This window comes from Canis lupus, chromosome 22 (genome assembly GCF_048164855.1).
Source record: "Canis lupus baileyi chromosome 22, mCanLup2.hap1, whole genome shotgun sequence".
Taxonomy (NCBI): Eukaryota; Metazoa; Chordata; class Mammalia; order Carnivora; family Canidae; genus Canis; species Canis lupus.
In genome coordinates this window covers 34,549,706-34,567,656 of record NC_132859.1, presented here as the reverse complement: position 1 = coordinate 34,567,656, position 17,951 = coordinate 34,549,706, and the positions used below count along the sequence as shown (strand labels likewise).

At 36.0% G+C, this 17,951-nt stretch overlaps 1 protein-coding gene across 4 annotated transcripts in view; it reads left to right on the top strand.

Annotated features, from left to right (window-relative positions):
- The window catches only part of NGLY1 (N-glycanase 1), a 57,725-nt gene that overhangs the window by 21,638 nt on the left and 18,136 nt on the right, over window positions 1-17,951 (top strand). For all 4 annotated transcript variants that reach the window (XM_072793015.1, XM_072793012.1, XM_072793014.1 and 1 more), the window contains exons 4-7: window positions 4,063-4,228; window positions 13,865-14,087; window positions 16,789-16,910; window positions 17,627-17,772. In XM_072793015.1, the coding sequence (XP_072649116.1) occupies window positions 4,063-4,228; window positions 13,865-14,087; window positions 16,789-16,910; window positions 17,627-17,772 (657 nt within the window). The remainder of the gene's footprint in view (window positions 1-4,062; window positions 4,229-13,864; window positions 14,088-16,788; window positions 16,911-17,626; window positions 17,773-17,951) is intronic.

Sequence of the window (17,951 nt, the reverse complement as noted above, 5' to 3'; positions counted from 1 at the left end):
GGAATCTCACATGGACTGTGCAGTCTTGAACCTCCTCTTCTCTTGGGGATTCTCCTTGTTGTCATTTAAACCTTGCTTTAGGCCAGTTTTTGTCTAAGGTTAGACTGTTAGCATCAGACTGAGCTGGACATTCAAATTCCTAGGTGTAACCCCAGACTGGCTAAATCAGAAAAAGAGGGAAGGAATTGGGGAAATCTGTATTTTTCACAAGCAGATTAATGTTTAGGGACCTTTCCTGCAAACTCTTCTACCTTAGAAACAGGCAGCATGCTGGTTCCTATATATCCTGGATCCTATATGTCCTATAGTTCTCATTTCTTCTTTACAGCAAGTTTCTGGAAGGGCCTCTTATACTCATCCTTGTACCTTTACTTCTCACACACCTGTCTAGCAAGCTTCCATTCTTTAATCATGTATCCTATCAGTAAAATATTTGAGCATACTCTTTCAATATACATTTTGTTTATATATTCTATAATGTACTGTTAAGCCATTATGCTGTTCAACTTTCTTATAACTTTTTTTTCCTTATTAACACTATTACAAAACTTCTAAGATCATCAAAGATCTCCATGCTGCTAAATTTAACGTACTTTTTTCCAGTTCATTTGTACTTGACTGTTCATCATCTTTAGCTCAATCATTTCCTGGTTTTTCTTCTAGTTCAACTATTGAGTCAGTTAGTTGTTCACTCAGAATCCACAGATCATTCCTAATGTATTTTTCTTTCCTAACTGCCCCCTGACTCCACAATTCAGTCTTCAAGACTTGTTGATCCTATTTCCTAAATTATTTTTTATTCACTTTTCTACTGCTACTAAGCCATCTAGTTGAAGCCACCAACTCTCTTAGAGTTCTGCAGTGGTCCCCCCTTGGGTCGTCTGTAACGTCCTTTCTCTAGCTAAGTTAGAGTGATACTCCGAAAATGTGAATCTGACCATTTTACTCTCTTGCTTAAGTATCTTTAATAGCTTCCCATTACAGTGAAAGAGACCAGAAAGATCTAGCTGCTTATCAACTCCGCTTCATCCCCAGCTTTCTCTCTCCACCATTTCTTCTGGGTTCTCCATGCTCTCTATTCTGATCCTACATAATTTCCTAAGTGTGTCCCCATAGACACACACTCCCAGGAAATGAACATTGTACCAATATTAGTTTCTGTATCCATAGACTACTTTGTGAAGATATTGACTTGACTATTTCAGTCTATTTTTCCAGTATGTGACCCACACACATACTTAAATATTTGTTGACAGTACAGTGGTTTTGTCGTTATTTAATGCCTGTCCCTCCCTTAAACAATAAAGTGACCGTGTCTGTCTCATGTACCCATCCGCAAGCTTTTGAAAGTCCTGAACATTAAAGAGAGTGTTTGATAATGGCTTTATTTTTTAAATTAATCTATGTCTACCTTTTAATATACGCATTTAACCCATTCGTATTTACCATCATTGTTAATATTTTTGAACTTTGTTTCTGACATTTTATTTTTGTGTTGCCTGTGTCTTTTTGCTTTTTCCCCTTTTTTCTCCCTATTTTTGTTTTATATTGAGAACAGTTTTCTTCTATTATCTTCCCCTTAAAAATTAGAAAGTTAAATATCGGGGCACCTGGCTGGCTCAGCTGCTGGTTAAGCGTTTGCCTTCAGCTCAGGTCATGATCCCAGGGTCCTGGGATCAAACCCCACATCAGGCTCCCTGCTCTGTGGGGAGTCTGCTTCATCGCTCCCCCTCCTGCTCCTGCTCTCTCTCTCTCTCTCTCTCTCTCTCTCAAATGAATAAATAAAATCTTTTAAAATAAAAAAGTTAAATATTTTTTTTAGTCTTCTATTATTGCCCTTAAATTTTTAATGCAAATATTTACTTTTATATTTTTTTACTAACATAACAAGAACCTCAGAAAGCTTTTACTCTTTTTCTGCTCCCTTCCCTGCTATCCTGTTTATGAGAAAGTTAGAGATTTTGCTTTTTAATTATGATTATAATAATCAGAACTTAGGTCTTACTAGTTTATTTTTTTAATGCACTCCTGCTACTTTTATCTCAATTTCTACTCCTGGGTAATCTGTTTATTTACTTTGGTTATATTATATTTTGAGGGGACAGTAACATCTCTAAGAATTATTTTAGATTTTGGAGCAATATACTTTCTACACTTACATATACACACATCTTATTCTGTGAGATTAAGTTTGGCTGGGCAGGAGTCCTGTGTTCCCAGTCATTTTCCCTCAGAATTTCGGAGATTCTGCTTCATTGTTTCTGAGATGTCTGATAAATAAAAGGCTTTTAGGATTTTTTTTTCTACTTACTGTTATGAAATGTCACTATTATATGCCTAGTTTTATCCCCCCATTCATACTGGCTCTTTCTTTAACTCTGAAATTGGCTTCCATTATTTCTTTGAGAAGTTTCTCTTTTCCACTTTTTTCTACTCTACTTTCTAGACTTTCTGTTAGCTGAATTTGGAAACTTTTGGATTTATCCTCAGTGTCTATTTGGGTTTTTTGTGCCACATTCTCAGAAAATGTCTTGGCTCAGTCTTCTAATTGATCACACTTTAGCTATGTTTGTTCTACTGTTTGACATCTTCTGTACTTTCTTATTTTAGTGTTTAAATTTTTAATTTCCAGGATTCATAGTTGCCTTTCTCTGAATACAGTATACTGTTGAATCTCTGAAGATAGACTTGCTGCTATGGCTACAGGGTTAGTTCTTCTGATGTTGATTCTAATGTATCTTCATAACAGTATGGGTCTGTTGCAGATCTAGTGAGTCAGAAATCTGCTAGCCTACCTTCTATGAATGCAGCAACTGTGGGGAGGTGTAGGACATGCTTCAAGATGGGCTATACCAGAAGCAACTGTTCTGAGGTTGGACATTTCTCTTTCCTTTTGGGAATCTAAGCAGCCTCCCTCACTTCTCAGAGGCATAGTTCTTTGTTGAGAAGGAATGATGGTGGTGGAGGGGTGAGATTTGTCTAGCGGTTCCTCCTGCAGAGCCCAGCCAGGATCACTGTTTATTCAAGGCCCTTTTCTGCCCTGTGGATTCTGTGGCTCCTCTGCCCTTGGGATTATTTTGAGACCCTTTTTTGTGTTAGTATAATCACTCTTTTGAAGGGAGCATATTGCCATGGTTTTTTCCTTTAATCCATATGTATCTATTTTTCCTTTCAGGAATTTATCAAAAGTCCTGATCCCTTTAGAATGTTCCTCCTTTGCTAATGCCATGTAGAGTGTTTTGGGTTTGTTTGTTTTTTTTTTAATTATGTTACTTATAGGGATTTGAAGTGGAAAGGCTGTCAGATGTGTTGCTTAGAGCACTCTATTTTTTTTAAGATTTACTTACTAGAGAGAGACTATGCGTGCACACGCACATTTACACACAGGAGTGTGTGTTCCCCACTGAGAAGCTGGGGGAGATGCAGAAGGAGGGGGAAAGAGAATCCTCACGCAGACTCCCCACTGAGCGTGGAGCCCAACTCAGAGCTCAATCCCAGGACCCTGCAATCATGACCTGAGCCAAAAATCAAGAGTGGGGTGCTTAACCAACCCCACTCTTGATTTTTGGCTCAGGTCATGATGCAGGCGCCTCTCAGCACTATCTTGATCCAAACTTATAATCAAGAATTTAGCATATCTCTGTTTTTGTTTTGTTGAAAGACTTTATTTGAGAGAGAGAGAGATCATGAGCTGGAAGAAGGGGCAGAGGGAGAAGCAAGACTCTACTGAGCCAGGAGTCCAACAAGGTGGGGCTTGACCCCAGAAAACTGGGATCCCGACCTGAGCTGGAGGCAGACACCCAACTGACTAAGCCACCCAAGCGCCACATATCTCTGTTTAAATATATCCTCAATAGTACATTCAGAGGAAAAGAATAGATATATCTTAGACTGTTAGATATGAGTATCTCCTAAAAATAATATTGTACAGGCTTTGAGTGATATATTTCAGTGAATCCATATATTCTTCTTTATGTATGAAATCATAGAACCATCATATTCTGTTATGTGTTATTTTTGTAGCATATGGAGAAAAGCTAATCAGTATTTTTTTTCTATTAGGTTACTACTGATTCAGTCATTCTAAAAGTTCTTCGGTCCAACATTCAGCATGTGCTGGTCTATGAGAACCTTGCTCTCCAGGAGAAAGCACTGGCTTGTATTCCAGTCCAAGAACTAAAAAGGAGATCTCAAGAAAAGTTATCTAGAGCTAGAAAATTGGATAAAGGTAGTGGTTTTATATAACCATTCATTGCTAAGAATACATCATTGCAGAGAAACACTGAAATGGTGCCTTTTGCTGTATACATCATAAAATCCTAACCTATTTCTATTTTGATTTTTAAGAAGTACGATAGTAAAATTTTACTGCATGTACCTCATAGACACATCTATTAACACATCTTTTTTTAATATATATATTTTTTAACCTCAGTATATGTGTTTGTAATTTAATCATTGGTATGTAGATTTTGTAGGTATAGTAGAACTTAAGTCTGTGGGACATATGATAGTATTATGAGTGAATTTTAATGTGAATTGGACAGAAACCATATTTAAGATCAATCCATATGAATAGACCATTAACTCACTTTGGCTAATAAAGAGATCGTGTCCACTGCTATCTGGTTCTTCCTCACCAACTGCTGTCTACTGTCTGGGGATAAATTCAGCTCTGCCACTTTACTGTGCATCACTGAGCAAGTAATTTAATCTATACCTCAGTTTCTTCATTTGAAAATAGGATGATTTTTAAAAATAAATGAAATAGTACATGTAAATGGCTCAGAATGATACCACGTCCATCAACCAATAATATTTGTGTGTTATCATTAATAGTCTTAGGATTTTAGTTGTTAAATTTTCCCAATGTCAGCATTTTTACTTTAAGTTTTTATGTAATTAGCTTTTATCTAAACCATTTCTTAGTACTATATTTTCTAGGGGATTATGTAATTTTTCTGGCAGTTACTGTAGTTTGCAATAAATGTTTTAACTAAATCCACCTTCAAAAACACTGTTCTGCTTCATGTATAGTATAGATAACATTTTAACAGAATTATTCCAGTTCTTTCCTCTCATCCTTATAACATTGCTCTCATATGCTGCAGTCACCCAATACATTGCTATTGTAATTATTTAAAGAAGTTATTTTAGGCCAAGAATAAGAAAAACGAGATTCTCTTTTTACCTTCATATACTCCTTTTTCTGACAGTTTCTGTAGATCCATATTTCTGATCTATATTATTTTCTCTCTTCCTAAAGATCTTTTAATATTTCTTTCAGGGCAGATCTGCTAGAGATGAATTCCCTCAGTTTTTTTCATTGCATGAGAAAACCTGTATTTCTTGTTTACTTTTGAAGAATAATATCACTGGGATATAGGTTCTAGGTTGGTGAGGTTTTTCTTTCTACAGCACTTTAAATATTTTACTCCGCTGTCTTCTTACCTACATTGTTTATGACAAGAAGTCTGCTATAATTCCCATCCTTATTCCTGTATAGTTAAGGTTTCCCCCCTACATTCCCTAGCTTACTCCCTATCCCCAGCTTTGTTCAAAATTTTGTCTTTGGATTTCTGCAATTTGAATTATGACAGGCCCAAGTATAGTTTCTTGGTTGGTGTTTTCTGAGCTCCTAGATCTGTGGTTTTGGAATCTCATTAATTTTGGAAATTCTTGGCCATTATTGCTTCAAATATTTTTGTTTCTCTTTTCCTTCTGGTATTTCAAAATGAAGGTATCCTATTTTGCTATCATGTATCTCTGCCTAATTTCCCACAGTTCTTAGATGTTCTGGTCCGTTTTGAGATTCTCCTGCAGTCCTTGGATGTTCTGTGCCTCCCTCCCCCCGCATTTTTTTTTTTTTTTCTCTTTGATTTTCAGTTTGGGAAGTTTCTATTAACCTATTTTCAAGCTCACTGACTGTCCCTGGCTGTGTCCCATCTACTGTGGGCTCATGAAAGGCATTCTTCCCTTCTGTTACAGTGTTTTTGATTTCTGGCATTTCCTCTGGATTTGTTTAAGGTTTCTAAACAAACAAAAAAATTGTATTTACATTATCCATCTGTTCAACATGTTGTTTACTTTTTTCATGAGAGCACCTAATATTATTGATCATGGTTATTATATTATTAAGATTATTATTAATCATAGTTATTTTAAGTCCTTTGTTGGTTAATTCCAAAATCTTTTTTTAAAGATTTTATTTATTTATTCATGAGAGACACAGAGAGGGAGAGGCAGAGACACAGGCAGAGGGAGAAGCAGGCTCCATGCAGTAGCCTGATGTGGGACTCAGTTCCGGGTCTCTAGGATCATGCCCTGGGCTGAAGGCAGGCACCAAACTGCTGAGCCACCCAAGGATCCCCGGTTAATTCCAAAATCTTGAGTGGTTCTGATACTTGCATTATCTCTTCAGACTGTGTTTTCTTGCTTTTTAACACATCTTGTACTTGTTGGAAGTTGGACATGATGTATTGGGTAGTAGGAGCTGAGGTGAATAGGCCCTTTATATAAATAAGGTCTTATGTCTTTAAAGAGAAGTTGGGCTGTGTTTTTGTTTTTTGTTTTTTTTTTTTTTAAGATTTTATTCATTTATTCACGATAGACATAGAGACAGAGGCAGAGACATAGGCAGAGGGAGGAGAAGCAGGCTCCATGCCAGGAGCCCAATGTGGGACTCCATCCCGGGACCCCAGGATCGGGCCCTGGGCCAAAGGCAGGCGCCAAACCTCTGAGCCACTCAGGGATCCCGAGTTGGGCTGTGTTTAATGTTAGCTGCAAATGTTAGGAACTTCAGCATTCCTCTGGTATTCTTCTTGTCTCCCCCATTGTCTTTGGGGTTTTCTAAGAACTCCTCCTTAGATATGGTCTGCATCTCTTATTAGACTCCATTGTTGTTACATCAGAGCCAGCCTTGGTGTAGTGGTAGGGCATGGGGTGCAGAAGGCCTCTGTAATCTTATGATTAAATCTCAGTGTTTTAGTGTGTCTGTGACCTTCCCTAGTCTTTCTTAACTTCCCCTGCCCCTCCCTTAAGCAAGATAGGAAGGCTAGAGGTGGCTAGGGTCAGGGAAGTTCCTTTCCCCACTTCAGAAAAGGCTCTGGTAAAATCTCTTTCCCTGAAGAGTAAGGCCTTAATTGTAGAGAGCACCCTGGGCATACTTTGTATATCTTAACCTTCTCCTCTCCTTCTCAGACCTATTAGGGGATCTTTTTTGATTCTTCACCAAGAAAATCTGATTCTTAGAGGGAAAACAGACAAAAATGTTAGGAACCCCTCCTAAGATTGTATTTCTTACTCAAACTAGTCCATATTCGGCCTCCAGCAATTTGTCAAAATTACACTTTAAGTGTTTCTTCGAACTTATGACTCCAGTGGCTTCTGTTCCATAAAGCAGATGGCTGGTTGTGATTTTCTGTATTTGGCCAAGATTCTCTGTATTTGTCTGTCTCTTCAGATTTCAGGAGATACTTTGCCCTGTGAACTCTAAGGAGCTCAAGAAAAGTCAATGATTTTGGTTTGTTCAGTTTTTTGTTGTCATAATGATGGGAATGACAACTCTAAGTTCTTTACATGTCAGAGCTAAAACCAGAAGTCTCTCTGAGGGATTAACTATGTATCTCTTTTCCTTTTTTTTTTTTTTTTGATTATTAATCACTTCTTACATATGTCATTTAGGTATTTAGCTGCCCATTGTATTTTGGTAGTTTTGTTTTTATTATAGTATTATATTGTGTCATTTCCTTGTATTTGAAGACCAGAATGGGCCTTAGACTTAATTCAATAACATTGTTGTGAGACCTTGAGACAGTTCTTCCATCTTCTTGGATTAACAGTTTTTTTACTATTTATGAAACGAGAATGCTTATTTATGTGATCACAAAGGCCCTGTTCACATTAAAGTACTGTGCTCCTTTAGATGATCCCTCCATAAATGCCTATTTAACAGGTACTTACTGAAGCATGTTTTATATGTGAGTCATTGGGCTGAGCCCCATAAGGGAAACACAGCAGTGTCCCTGTTGATATTTGCCTGGCATTTTTTCCCTCTATTTATAAAGGTAATACATGGCTGTTTTGTAGAAAATTTGGAAAATATGGGTAAGATAAGCCATCTATAACTTCACATCAGAGTATGATTTTTGATATTTCTGTATATATCCTTTCATACTTAAAATTAAAAGCACTAGGGATCCCTGGGTGGCGCAGCGGTTTAGCGCCTGCCTTTGGCCCGGGGCGCGATCCTGGAGACCCGGGATCGAATCCCACGTCGGGCTCCCGGTGCATGGAGCCTGCTTCTCCCTCTGCCTGTGTCTCTGCCTCTCTCTATCTCTCTCTGTGTGTGTGACTATCATAAATAAATAAAAAACAAAAAAACTTTAAAAAAAAAATAAATAAAATAAAATAAAAGCACTATAATGGAGGTTTAGTAGGAAAGAAGGAACATCAGGTTGGTAGAATGGTATTGTGAAAATCAGTTAAAGATTGAGCTTATTTTTTTTAAAAAGGTTTTGAAGGGTAAGTTGGAATAATAACCTGAGATGCCAAAGGACTTATTAAGGCAGGGATAAGGGATATTATTACGAATGTAGTGAACAGCATGTATGAAGGCAGAAAAGTTACAGGCTCTATATGGGGAACAATGAGTAATACAGCCTGGCTGTGTATAGCATAAGGAGTGGGTAAAACAGTAGTGAGAGATCAAATAGGCTGAGACCATATTTTGGTTGACACTGAATTTCAGGCAAAAAAATGTACACCAAAGAACTAGAGATAGGATGCAACAAAGAATACTTCTAATAAAGTTTTGATACAGAAAATAAGGACCAAAGAACTTAGGAGGATGTACATGTCTTATTTGTAAGGCTAACATTGCAATGCTAGTATGATTGAACATTAAGCAAAAATATCATGTAACTGTACTCATTAGCAAAGAGGCAATAAAGCAATTGCTCGGAGAAGCCAAGTATTCTTGATTACTTAATTCAGCAGCATTAACCATTGAAGCTTTAAGCAAGTGAGTGACATCAGAAGTGTGCTTAAGGAAGATTGATCTAGCAATAAGTTGTAAGATGAACAAGAATACCGGAGTACAAGGAGAAAACGGCTGAAACAGTAGTAATAGAATTTCTATAAGAGGAATTAGGGTGAATGGGGTATTGTGGCAGCAGGGAAGAAAATGGATGTGAGTTATTGGGGTGATAGAATACGTAATGTTTGCAGGTGATGAGTATGTTTGCTGTGATATGCTTAAGGAAAATCTCAAGAACTGTCTAGTTTTGAATTCAGGAAACTAGAAGATTAGAGGAGTCAATAGGAACGGGCTTTGAAAAGAAATGGTTTAAAGTACCTGCTGACCATTATCTGGGACAGGTGAAAATATAAGCCTGGAGTTCTATTAAGAGGTCAAGCCTTGATGTACATTTTAAGATGATAGGTAAAGCTGTGCAAGTAAATGAGATTTTCTAGAATGAAAAGGCAAGGGGGAAAGGAGGGATTGCAGAGGTTCTAGAAAACAGCATTACTAGAGACATGTAGATATAATGGTGATTTTCTTTCATTCATTTTTTTATTTTCATTTTATCCCCATGTAAATCTTATTCTGGCTTTCTGAACAAAGAAAAATGTTCTGGTTTGAAGCAGAAGCGAGGACCTGACAATCCTACCCACTGAGATACCGTTAGAGATAGGTGAGGCTCAGAGAAGCATGATTTCATAGTTCTAGCTTGGAAGACAGAAGAAGATTTGTCATGATTGAGTGTTCCAAATATAGGCGAGACACCTTTTGTAAAGAGGAAAGAACCCTGTCATTTTGAAAAAGTGAAATAAAATATATGTTGGCCTACTAAATTGAATATGAAGACATGGGAGGAAGAATCTTGAGTATTAAGGTGTATATAAGGATGAGACTACCTGTACTGATGTTTTTACTGGTTTTCTTCTCATTTCCTCTTATGCACACTAATGTGTGTAATTTTCATAGGATGAACTCAAGATGTACATTTTTGCAGTGCCTGGGTGGCTCGGTCAGTTGAGGGTCTGCCTTTGGCCTCAGGTCATGATCCAGGAATCCCGGGATCGAGCCCCACATCGGGCTCCCCACTCACTGGGAGTTTGCTTCTCCCTCTCCCTCTGCCTCTGTTCATATGCTTCTCTCACTCATTCTGTCTCTCCGATCGATAAAATCTTTAACAACAACAACAAAAAGACCTTCATTTTTGTCACTGAAAGTTAACCAGAAATCTATTTGCATGATATTTTTGAAGATGATAAATGTATTAATCTGAAGTCTTGTTTATAATTTTAAAATGTACTCTTCACACTCTGATACATTGTCCATACTCTCACAGAATTTAGCATCTAAAAAAACCAAAAAGCAAATAAAAAAAGAATTCAGTATCTAAGTCAAACCTCCCTTTAAGCCCCGTATCTGTGAGCTTTCTGAGCTCTTATCCTCTACAGACAGGATTCCACGTGGGTTTCTCTGAGCCATAATTAAAGATATTGCTTGATCAAGGAGTACTGATCCTCAGATGGGCCTCATTCTCTGTCCTACTTCTAACTGGGAGGCCGCTAATGTATGTCTGGAGCATATATAATACAGAGAAGTACAAGGATGCTGTCTTCCTTTCCCTTCTTTTCCCAATTTGATAATGACTATTTGGTGAACAGTATTAATTCTAATATTATGAGACTTATTTTTTTAGTCCATCATTCATTCAGATATTTACTGAGCACCTGTTGTGTGACAACACAGCTCGAGGTGTTAGGAATACAGCAAAGAGCAGAACAAAAGTCCCTGCTGTCATGGGTAAGACAGATTAAAAAACCCAAATACTCAAAGATAGCAAGTAGATAAGTGCCAGGAAGAACAAATAAGTCAGGATAACAGAATAGAGAGTGGTTAGGAAGGATGCTAGTTGGTACAGGGTTGTCAGAAAAGGCTTCTTGGGAAAGCAATGATTTCCATTCCAGGTAGAGGCACCAGCAACTGAAAAGGCTCCTCTAGGTGAGAGTGAGTTTGGCATGTTTAAAGGATGAGGACATGGTGCCTGTAGCAGAATGAACAAGATCAGAGAAATAAAGGGGGTATACTAGTTTCCTGTGTCTGCTGTAACAAATTATCACAAACTTGGTGACCTAAAACAACAAAATTTATTCACTCCCAGTTCTGGAAGCCAGAAATCCATATTCAGTATCACTGGGCTGAAATGACATTAACAAGGCCACGCTATCTCTCTCTGTTCTGCTATCACGTTGCCTTCTGTGTGTGTGTTTGTGGGTATGTGTAAAATTTCCCTCTGCTTCCGTCTTCTAAGATTGTATGCATTTAGGGTCCACCCAGATAATCCACTATAATCCCCCGTTTTCAAATTCTTAACTTCATCATAGCTTTAAAGGCTGCGAGTGCTTCTTTTTTTTCTGTATTTGGTAACAGTTATAGACTCCAGGGGTTAGAATGTGGATAACTTTCGGTAGACCATTTTTCAGCCTACCAGAGGAGACCAATTGTGGTAAGAAAGAGTAAGAGTAAAGACTTTGGATTGTATCCTAGTGAGATAGAAACCCATTGGAGGGTTTTGAGTGATACAATATTGCATTTTTAAAAAGATTACTCTGCTTTAGGTACTTGATGGAGAAGAAGGGGAGCAGTGCTGTATTTCTAAAGTTCATTTTTAATCTAATATAAACCTTAATTTCATGAGAAAAGCTAAACTCTTCCTGCTAATCGGTACTACACCTCTTCCGTAGGTAACAGCTATTATCGTGTGAGATGTTCCTTTTCATATATTTTCTTATGTATTTACACCCATAAATAGTTACCTGTAAAAATAGTGTGAGTTTACATAAAACTAATCGTCACATATATCTTCAGTTTCTTGGTGTTTTTCATTTACTAATTTATTTTAGAAATCTTTGTAACTCTCCATAGTGTTCTATAATATGCATATACTGTTATTTATACAGTTCCTTATTAATACACATTAAGATTACTTACCATTTATATCTGTTTTAAATGCTTCTGCAGTGAGAATTCTTGTACAGCATGTCTTGTGGTATATATGCACAAGCGTTTCTGGGAGAGAAACATAAAAATGTCAAGGGTATGTGGTATTTAACACTGTAAAGGATCCTGTCAAACAAATTGCCTTTCAATTTACATCAGAAGTGTCCGAGAGTATTTATTTCCACTTAATGAAATTATTGGACTTCTTTTATGGATTTTGAAATTTTCTAATGGGTTTGCTAATATGCTTACCAATTTATAGAGGTTCTTTATATTCTGGATCTTTTCTTTGTTAGACATGTTACATTTTTTTTTCTCCCAGTGTTCTTCGTTTAATTTCATTTAGTGTATCTTTTGAAATTTGTAAGCTTAATTTTAATATAAGAAAGTGTATTTTTCCCCGTTATTGATTTCACAGTCTGCATCTTGCTTAAGAAGGCCTTTCCCTACCACAAAGTCATAAACAGATTCTTTTGTAACTTCTATTACCTTTATACTATTCCTTCTCTCAATATAGTATTTTATATTGTCCCTAAATCATTTATTGAACAGTCCATCCTCTTAGAACTACTTTGAAAGGCTAACTTCATTAGATACTATGTATCACTCAGAAGTCTTTCAGGAGTCATTCTTTTGTTTCAGTGATCTGCTTTGTTCTTCACGAATATCACAACTTCTAATTATTAGAATTCTTTAATGTATTTTACATGTACTAGATGAATTTATCGTATAGTTCTTAGTCAAATTTTATGAAAAATTATTTTATAAAGTTTTAATTAAATAAATTTATAAATTAAATACTTTTTAAATTGCTTTATGATTGTTATGGGGTTTACATTAAATTACAGATTAATTAATAGAGAATTAACTTTAGAATATTGTTTTCCCATCCAGGAACGTAATATATTTCCAGGCTTTATATTTTCTAGTTTTTTTCTAGTATAATTATTTTCATTTTGAACTATATCAAAAAAATTGAGTATGAGTATAGAAATAGAGTATAATGTATCAAACACCTATGACCAGCATTAAACTTTACTAGATCTTAACATTATGCCATATATTTCCTTCATATATATGTTCTATAATCACCTCTTAATAATAAAACATGAAAGAGATGAGAACTCCTGGTATCTCCTAGATTCTTTTCTCCTCTCCTTCTCTTCTTCCCAGACATACCAGTCTTGAATATGGTCAAGAGACATCTTTTTATTTGATAAATAGATACAATATTATAATATTAGAAGCCACACTTACTTGCTAGGTTGTTTTATACTGTGCAGACATTGTTGTATTTTAGGTGATTTGTGGTGAGTATTCACAGATGGATAATATTGTATAGTTAAAAAACTGATAGAAAACCTGATAGGTTGATTTTTTTTAGGTGTTTGGAATTCTGTGATTTCTGTTTGTGATTTCGTGATTATTTCTTGTTGTTTATATACCTGGTAACAAGTTGACTATAGTTCTTTTTAAATATTTTTAAAAATTAGACTGATTTTTTTAACCTCCCTGTGTTTCAAGATCAATTACACATTGACCATAGTTTCCCAAGAGGTTATCATATTCAGCTCACTTGTTAGTATATAATGTTAGTTAGAGGTTAGAGAGTGGTAAATGTTCTACTGCTATAAATGTGCAATGTATTATGTCGTATTTCAGCCTGGTTCACAATATGCTTACAGTTTTTTTTTTTTTTTTGACAGTTCTTCTCTTGCATCATATTTGTGAAAACCTTTTAGATCTTCTATTTTCATATATTTCAGTTCCATAGTCAAGAATAAAATATGTGTACTATTTTTAGCTTTTGTCAGCTTTAGATCTTAACTTGACTGTGCTTTAACTTCTCAGGTACTAAATTAAGTGATGAGGATTTTCTTCTGCTGGAGCTTTTACACTGGTTTAAGGAAGAATTTTTTCAATGGGTGAATGACATTTTGTGCAGCAAATGTGGTGGCCAGACTAAGTCTAGAGGTGAATCATTATTTCCCAATGATGATGAGATGAAATGGGGTGCAAACAGAGTAGAAGATCATTACTGTGATGTGTGCCAGTTCAGCAATCGATTCCCAAGGTGGGTGTCCACTGGACAGTAAAGTTAGAGTGATCTCTTAATGGAATGGTTAGAAAATGATTTTTATTAAATGAACTTTTTAATTATTAGAAATGTATTTCTCGGGATCCCTGGGTGACGCAGTGGTTTAGCGCCTGCCTTTGGCCCAGGGCGTGATCCTGGAGAACCGGGATCAAATCCCACGTCAGGCTCCCAGTGCATGGAGCCTGCTTCTCCCTCTGCCTGTGTCTCTGCCTCTCTCTCTCTCTCTGTGTGACTATCATAAATAAATAAAAATTAAAAAAAAAAAAAATATTTCTCTAGGACAGAGGTCAGCAAGCTATAGCTGGCAGACTAAATCCAGCCCACATCCTATTTTTGTAAATAAAGCTTTATTGGAACACATTTATGCTGATTTGTGTGCTTATTATGGTCTATGATTCTTTTTACATTCCAGTGGCAGGGTTGAATACTGGTAACAGAGGCCATATGGCCTGCAATCTCTAAAATAATTACTGCCTTTTTATAGGAGAAGTTTGTTTATTCTTGCTGCAGAATATAAATTGAGTGTAGTCTGAGCACATTTAATACTGTAAATCCTGTATTGCTCTTTTAATTATGTAACTTTTAACTTTCTGGTAACTTTAACAATGATAGCACATAAAAATAACACTAGACATTAATAATATTGATAAATCATGATAGTAAACACAGTGCTGTGCTTAAAATAATCATTAAATGGTAATAAGGAAGGTAGAAGTCTAGTACCATCATATTATTTTCTTTTTAATCAGGTGCCTCCTCCACCCAACCTATCTTCATTATCTAAATTTTATTTGTCTTTAATTTTATTTATTTATTTGAGAGGGAGAGAGAGAATGAGCAGGGAGGAGGGGCAGAGGCAGAGGGAGAAGCAGACTCCTCGCTGAGCAGAGAAGCCTGACCTTGGGCCTTGATCCCAGGACCCTGGGATCTTGACCTGAGCTGAAAGCAGAAGGCAGATGGCAGACGTTTAACCAGCTGAGCAACCCAGGCACCCCATTATCTAAATTTTAAACTAAAGAAGTTTGAACTTTTCAATTAACGTTTTTCATATTTTAATTCATAAGTCTCTTATCAGATTTTTTCAGTTGACAATATTTAAAAACTTTGTATCATCAGTCAAGAAAAGATACCAAGTATTTGAAATCCCTAATTTTTGGAGCTCAGGGACTCCCGTTTTGTCCTAACTAGGACAAAACTTGGTACCAGTCCTGTGACATATACAATATAGAATATACAGAATCCAATATCCAGTAATTATATAAAATTAGTCCAAGTTGTTTTTTTCATTCAGCATACATTTGCACAGTAATTTTGCAAAGATTGGGAGGTAAAAATATATATATATAAATCTCTTTCCTCCTAAACTTTTTTACGCAATTTTTTTTTTAAATTTATTTATTAGAGACAGAGAGAGGCAGAGACACAGGAAGAGGGAGAAGCAGGCTCCATGCAGGGAGCCTGATGTGGGACTGGATCCCGGGTCTCCAGGTTCACACCCTGGGCTGAAGCTAAACCGCTGAACCACCTGATCTGCCCCTTTTTTAGGCAATTAGATATAAACTGATAATGCACTGTGGAGGAGCACAGGCTAACAAAGATACTTGTTTTACTGTTAGCTGTTCTCTGTATAGAGTTGGGATAATGAACGCTATTAATTCTAGGCTAAGCTGGTCATTCAGCTTGGCACACGTATATAGAAGAGGCAAAGGATGCTCTAATTCTGCCATTATTACTTCTTCATGTAAATTTACATCTTTTTTCAATTACTTAACTACTTTAGTTATAAATTAATTTAATTTAGCTAGTTTAAGCAATAGCATCTGCTTAAGACAAACTTGTCATTGCCAAGCCAGTTTATTCATGTAATGGTTTCCTTCTAGAGGCTCACGGCCAACATCTCTGCTCAGCTGGGGCACATTCCTTGCTTAGCCTTATCAACTGAAATCCTCCTTAACACAGTATGCAAAATTTGGTGTTCTCTGGTTTTATGATAATTTTTTAATGAGAATAACTTTTTTAAACGTCACTGTAAATATCTTTCAAAAAACAACTTTCAAATTAGCAAGCACCTTTAAGTAGTTAAGGAAAAAGTTTTAACCAAAAAGATCATTAGAAAAGTATTTTAAGTGGAATTGAGTTCAACTAAGTTTTAAAATCTTGATTGAGTAGTTTGTTAAAGTTGTTTACCTTTTAAATGCATGAGCTAATTATACCACTTGTTAGAATAATACTAATGCTTTAAGCAGATTTCCTAGAGAATCTCTACCTGTTCAAATCTAATCTGTCCTGAAGGGCCCACTTCAAATATAAGCTCTCCTCTCAACCACTGCCTCGTAACACTACATCTGTGCTATTGTATGGTTTGGTTGCATTCTGCCATATATTATTAGTTATTTGTGTTAATTCCTTTTTCCGAAAACTGTAAGCTCCTTGAAGACTGTACCACTGATTAATCATTTTTCACTAAACATTCTAACGTAACACCTCATATATTCTAGACTCTTTAATCACTACTTAAGAATGTGAATACTATATGTCAACTGTATTTCAGTTAAAAATAATTTTTTTAAATGTGGAATCAAGAAATAATACTATTTAGCACAGAGATCATGTGAAGTGTTTAAAATTCTTAATTTCATTAATGAATCAAAGTTTTTTTGTGGCTATTTTAAAATAGGTATAATAACCCTGAGAAACTTTTGGAAACAAGATGTGGACGGTGTGGCGAGTGGGCCAATTGTTTTACACTGTGCTGCCGAGCCTTAGGGTTTGAAGCTCGCTATGTTTGGGATTATACAGGTATAAAACATGATGTGGGCAGACTTACCCTAAATCCCAGTATGTATGTATGTATGTGTGTGTGTGTGTGTGTGTGTATATATATATATATATAATAAAAGCCATGTGAAATTTATATTGTCCTTATTTAGAAGTGACTCATCATCTAAATGTTAAAAAGTTGTTTCCCTTGTTCTCAGATTTTTATTTGTGGTTCTGTTGTTTTTTTTAGGATAAAATGAAACCTTCATTTAAAAATTACTATTCTCTTCCAATCAAATATAGAACATCAATAACCAGAACATAATAATCTTTATTAGACCACCTACTGGTTCTGGGTCTTAAAGGTCAAGAGAGACTGCAGTTTCAAAAGTGGCATTAGCTCCTTCACATTAGCAAAGACTAAACCTGATGTTTTTGATGCTACTATTCAGTATTTCACCTTAGAGTTATAGCTCACATTATTTTCAATTAAGCTTAAAACTGACTACATTAAAGGATATATTCCAAAAACATTTTCAAGGATTTCAAAGAGACAAAAAATTTAAAACAAGTATTCTAGAGTCTTGTGTGCCCCAAAATACTCTGACCTATGAATTAAATTTCAGACTGTTACAAATTATTATAAGATCCTTATCTTAGGAGTTTGTGTGTAGTTGTTGGAAATCATTCGGGTTTTATAAACTTAACTTTTATTTCCTTTCTTTCTGTTGCTCTGTTATCTGTTACTTGAGTAGACCATGTCTGGACAGAAGTCTATTCTCCTTCTCAGCAGCGGTGGCTGCACTGTGACGCATGTGAAGATGTATGTGATAAGCCACTCCTTTATGAAATAGGGTGGGGCAAGAAGCTTTCCTATGTCATTGCATTTTCTAAGGATGAGGTAAGTCATAAGCAAAAGAAAAATTTTTTTCTAAGAATGAAATATAATTTCTTTGCTTTTGGACAGCTTTGAAGGTATTACTGACATATAGCAAGCGGCGTCTATTTCAAATGTATAACTTAATACATTTTGTCATTTGTATGCACCCATGAAACTATCTTTGTAGTTAAGGTAGTGAA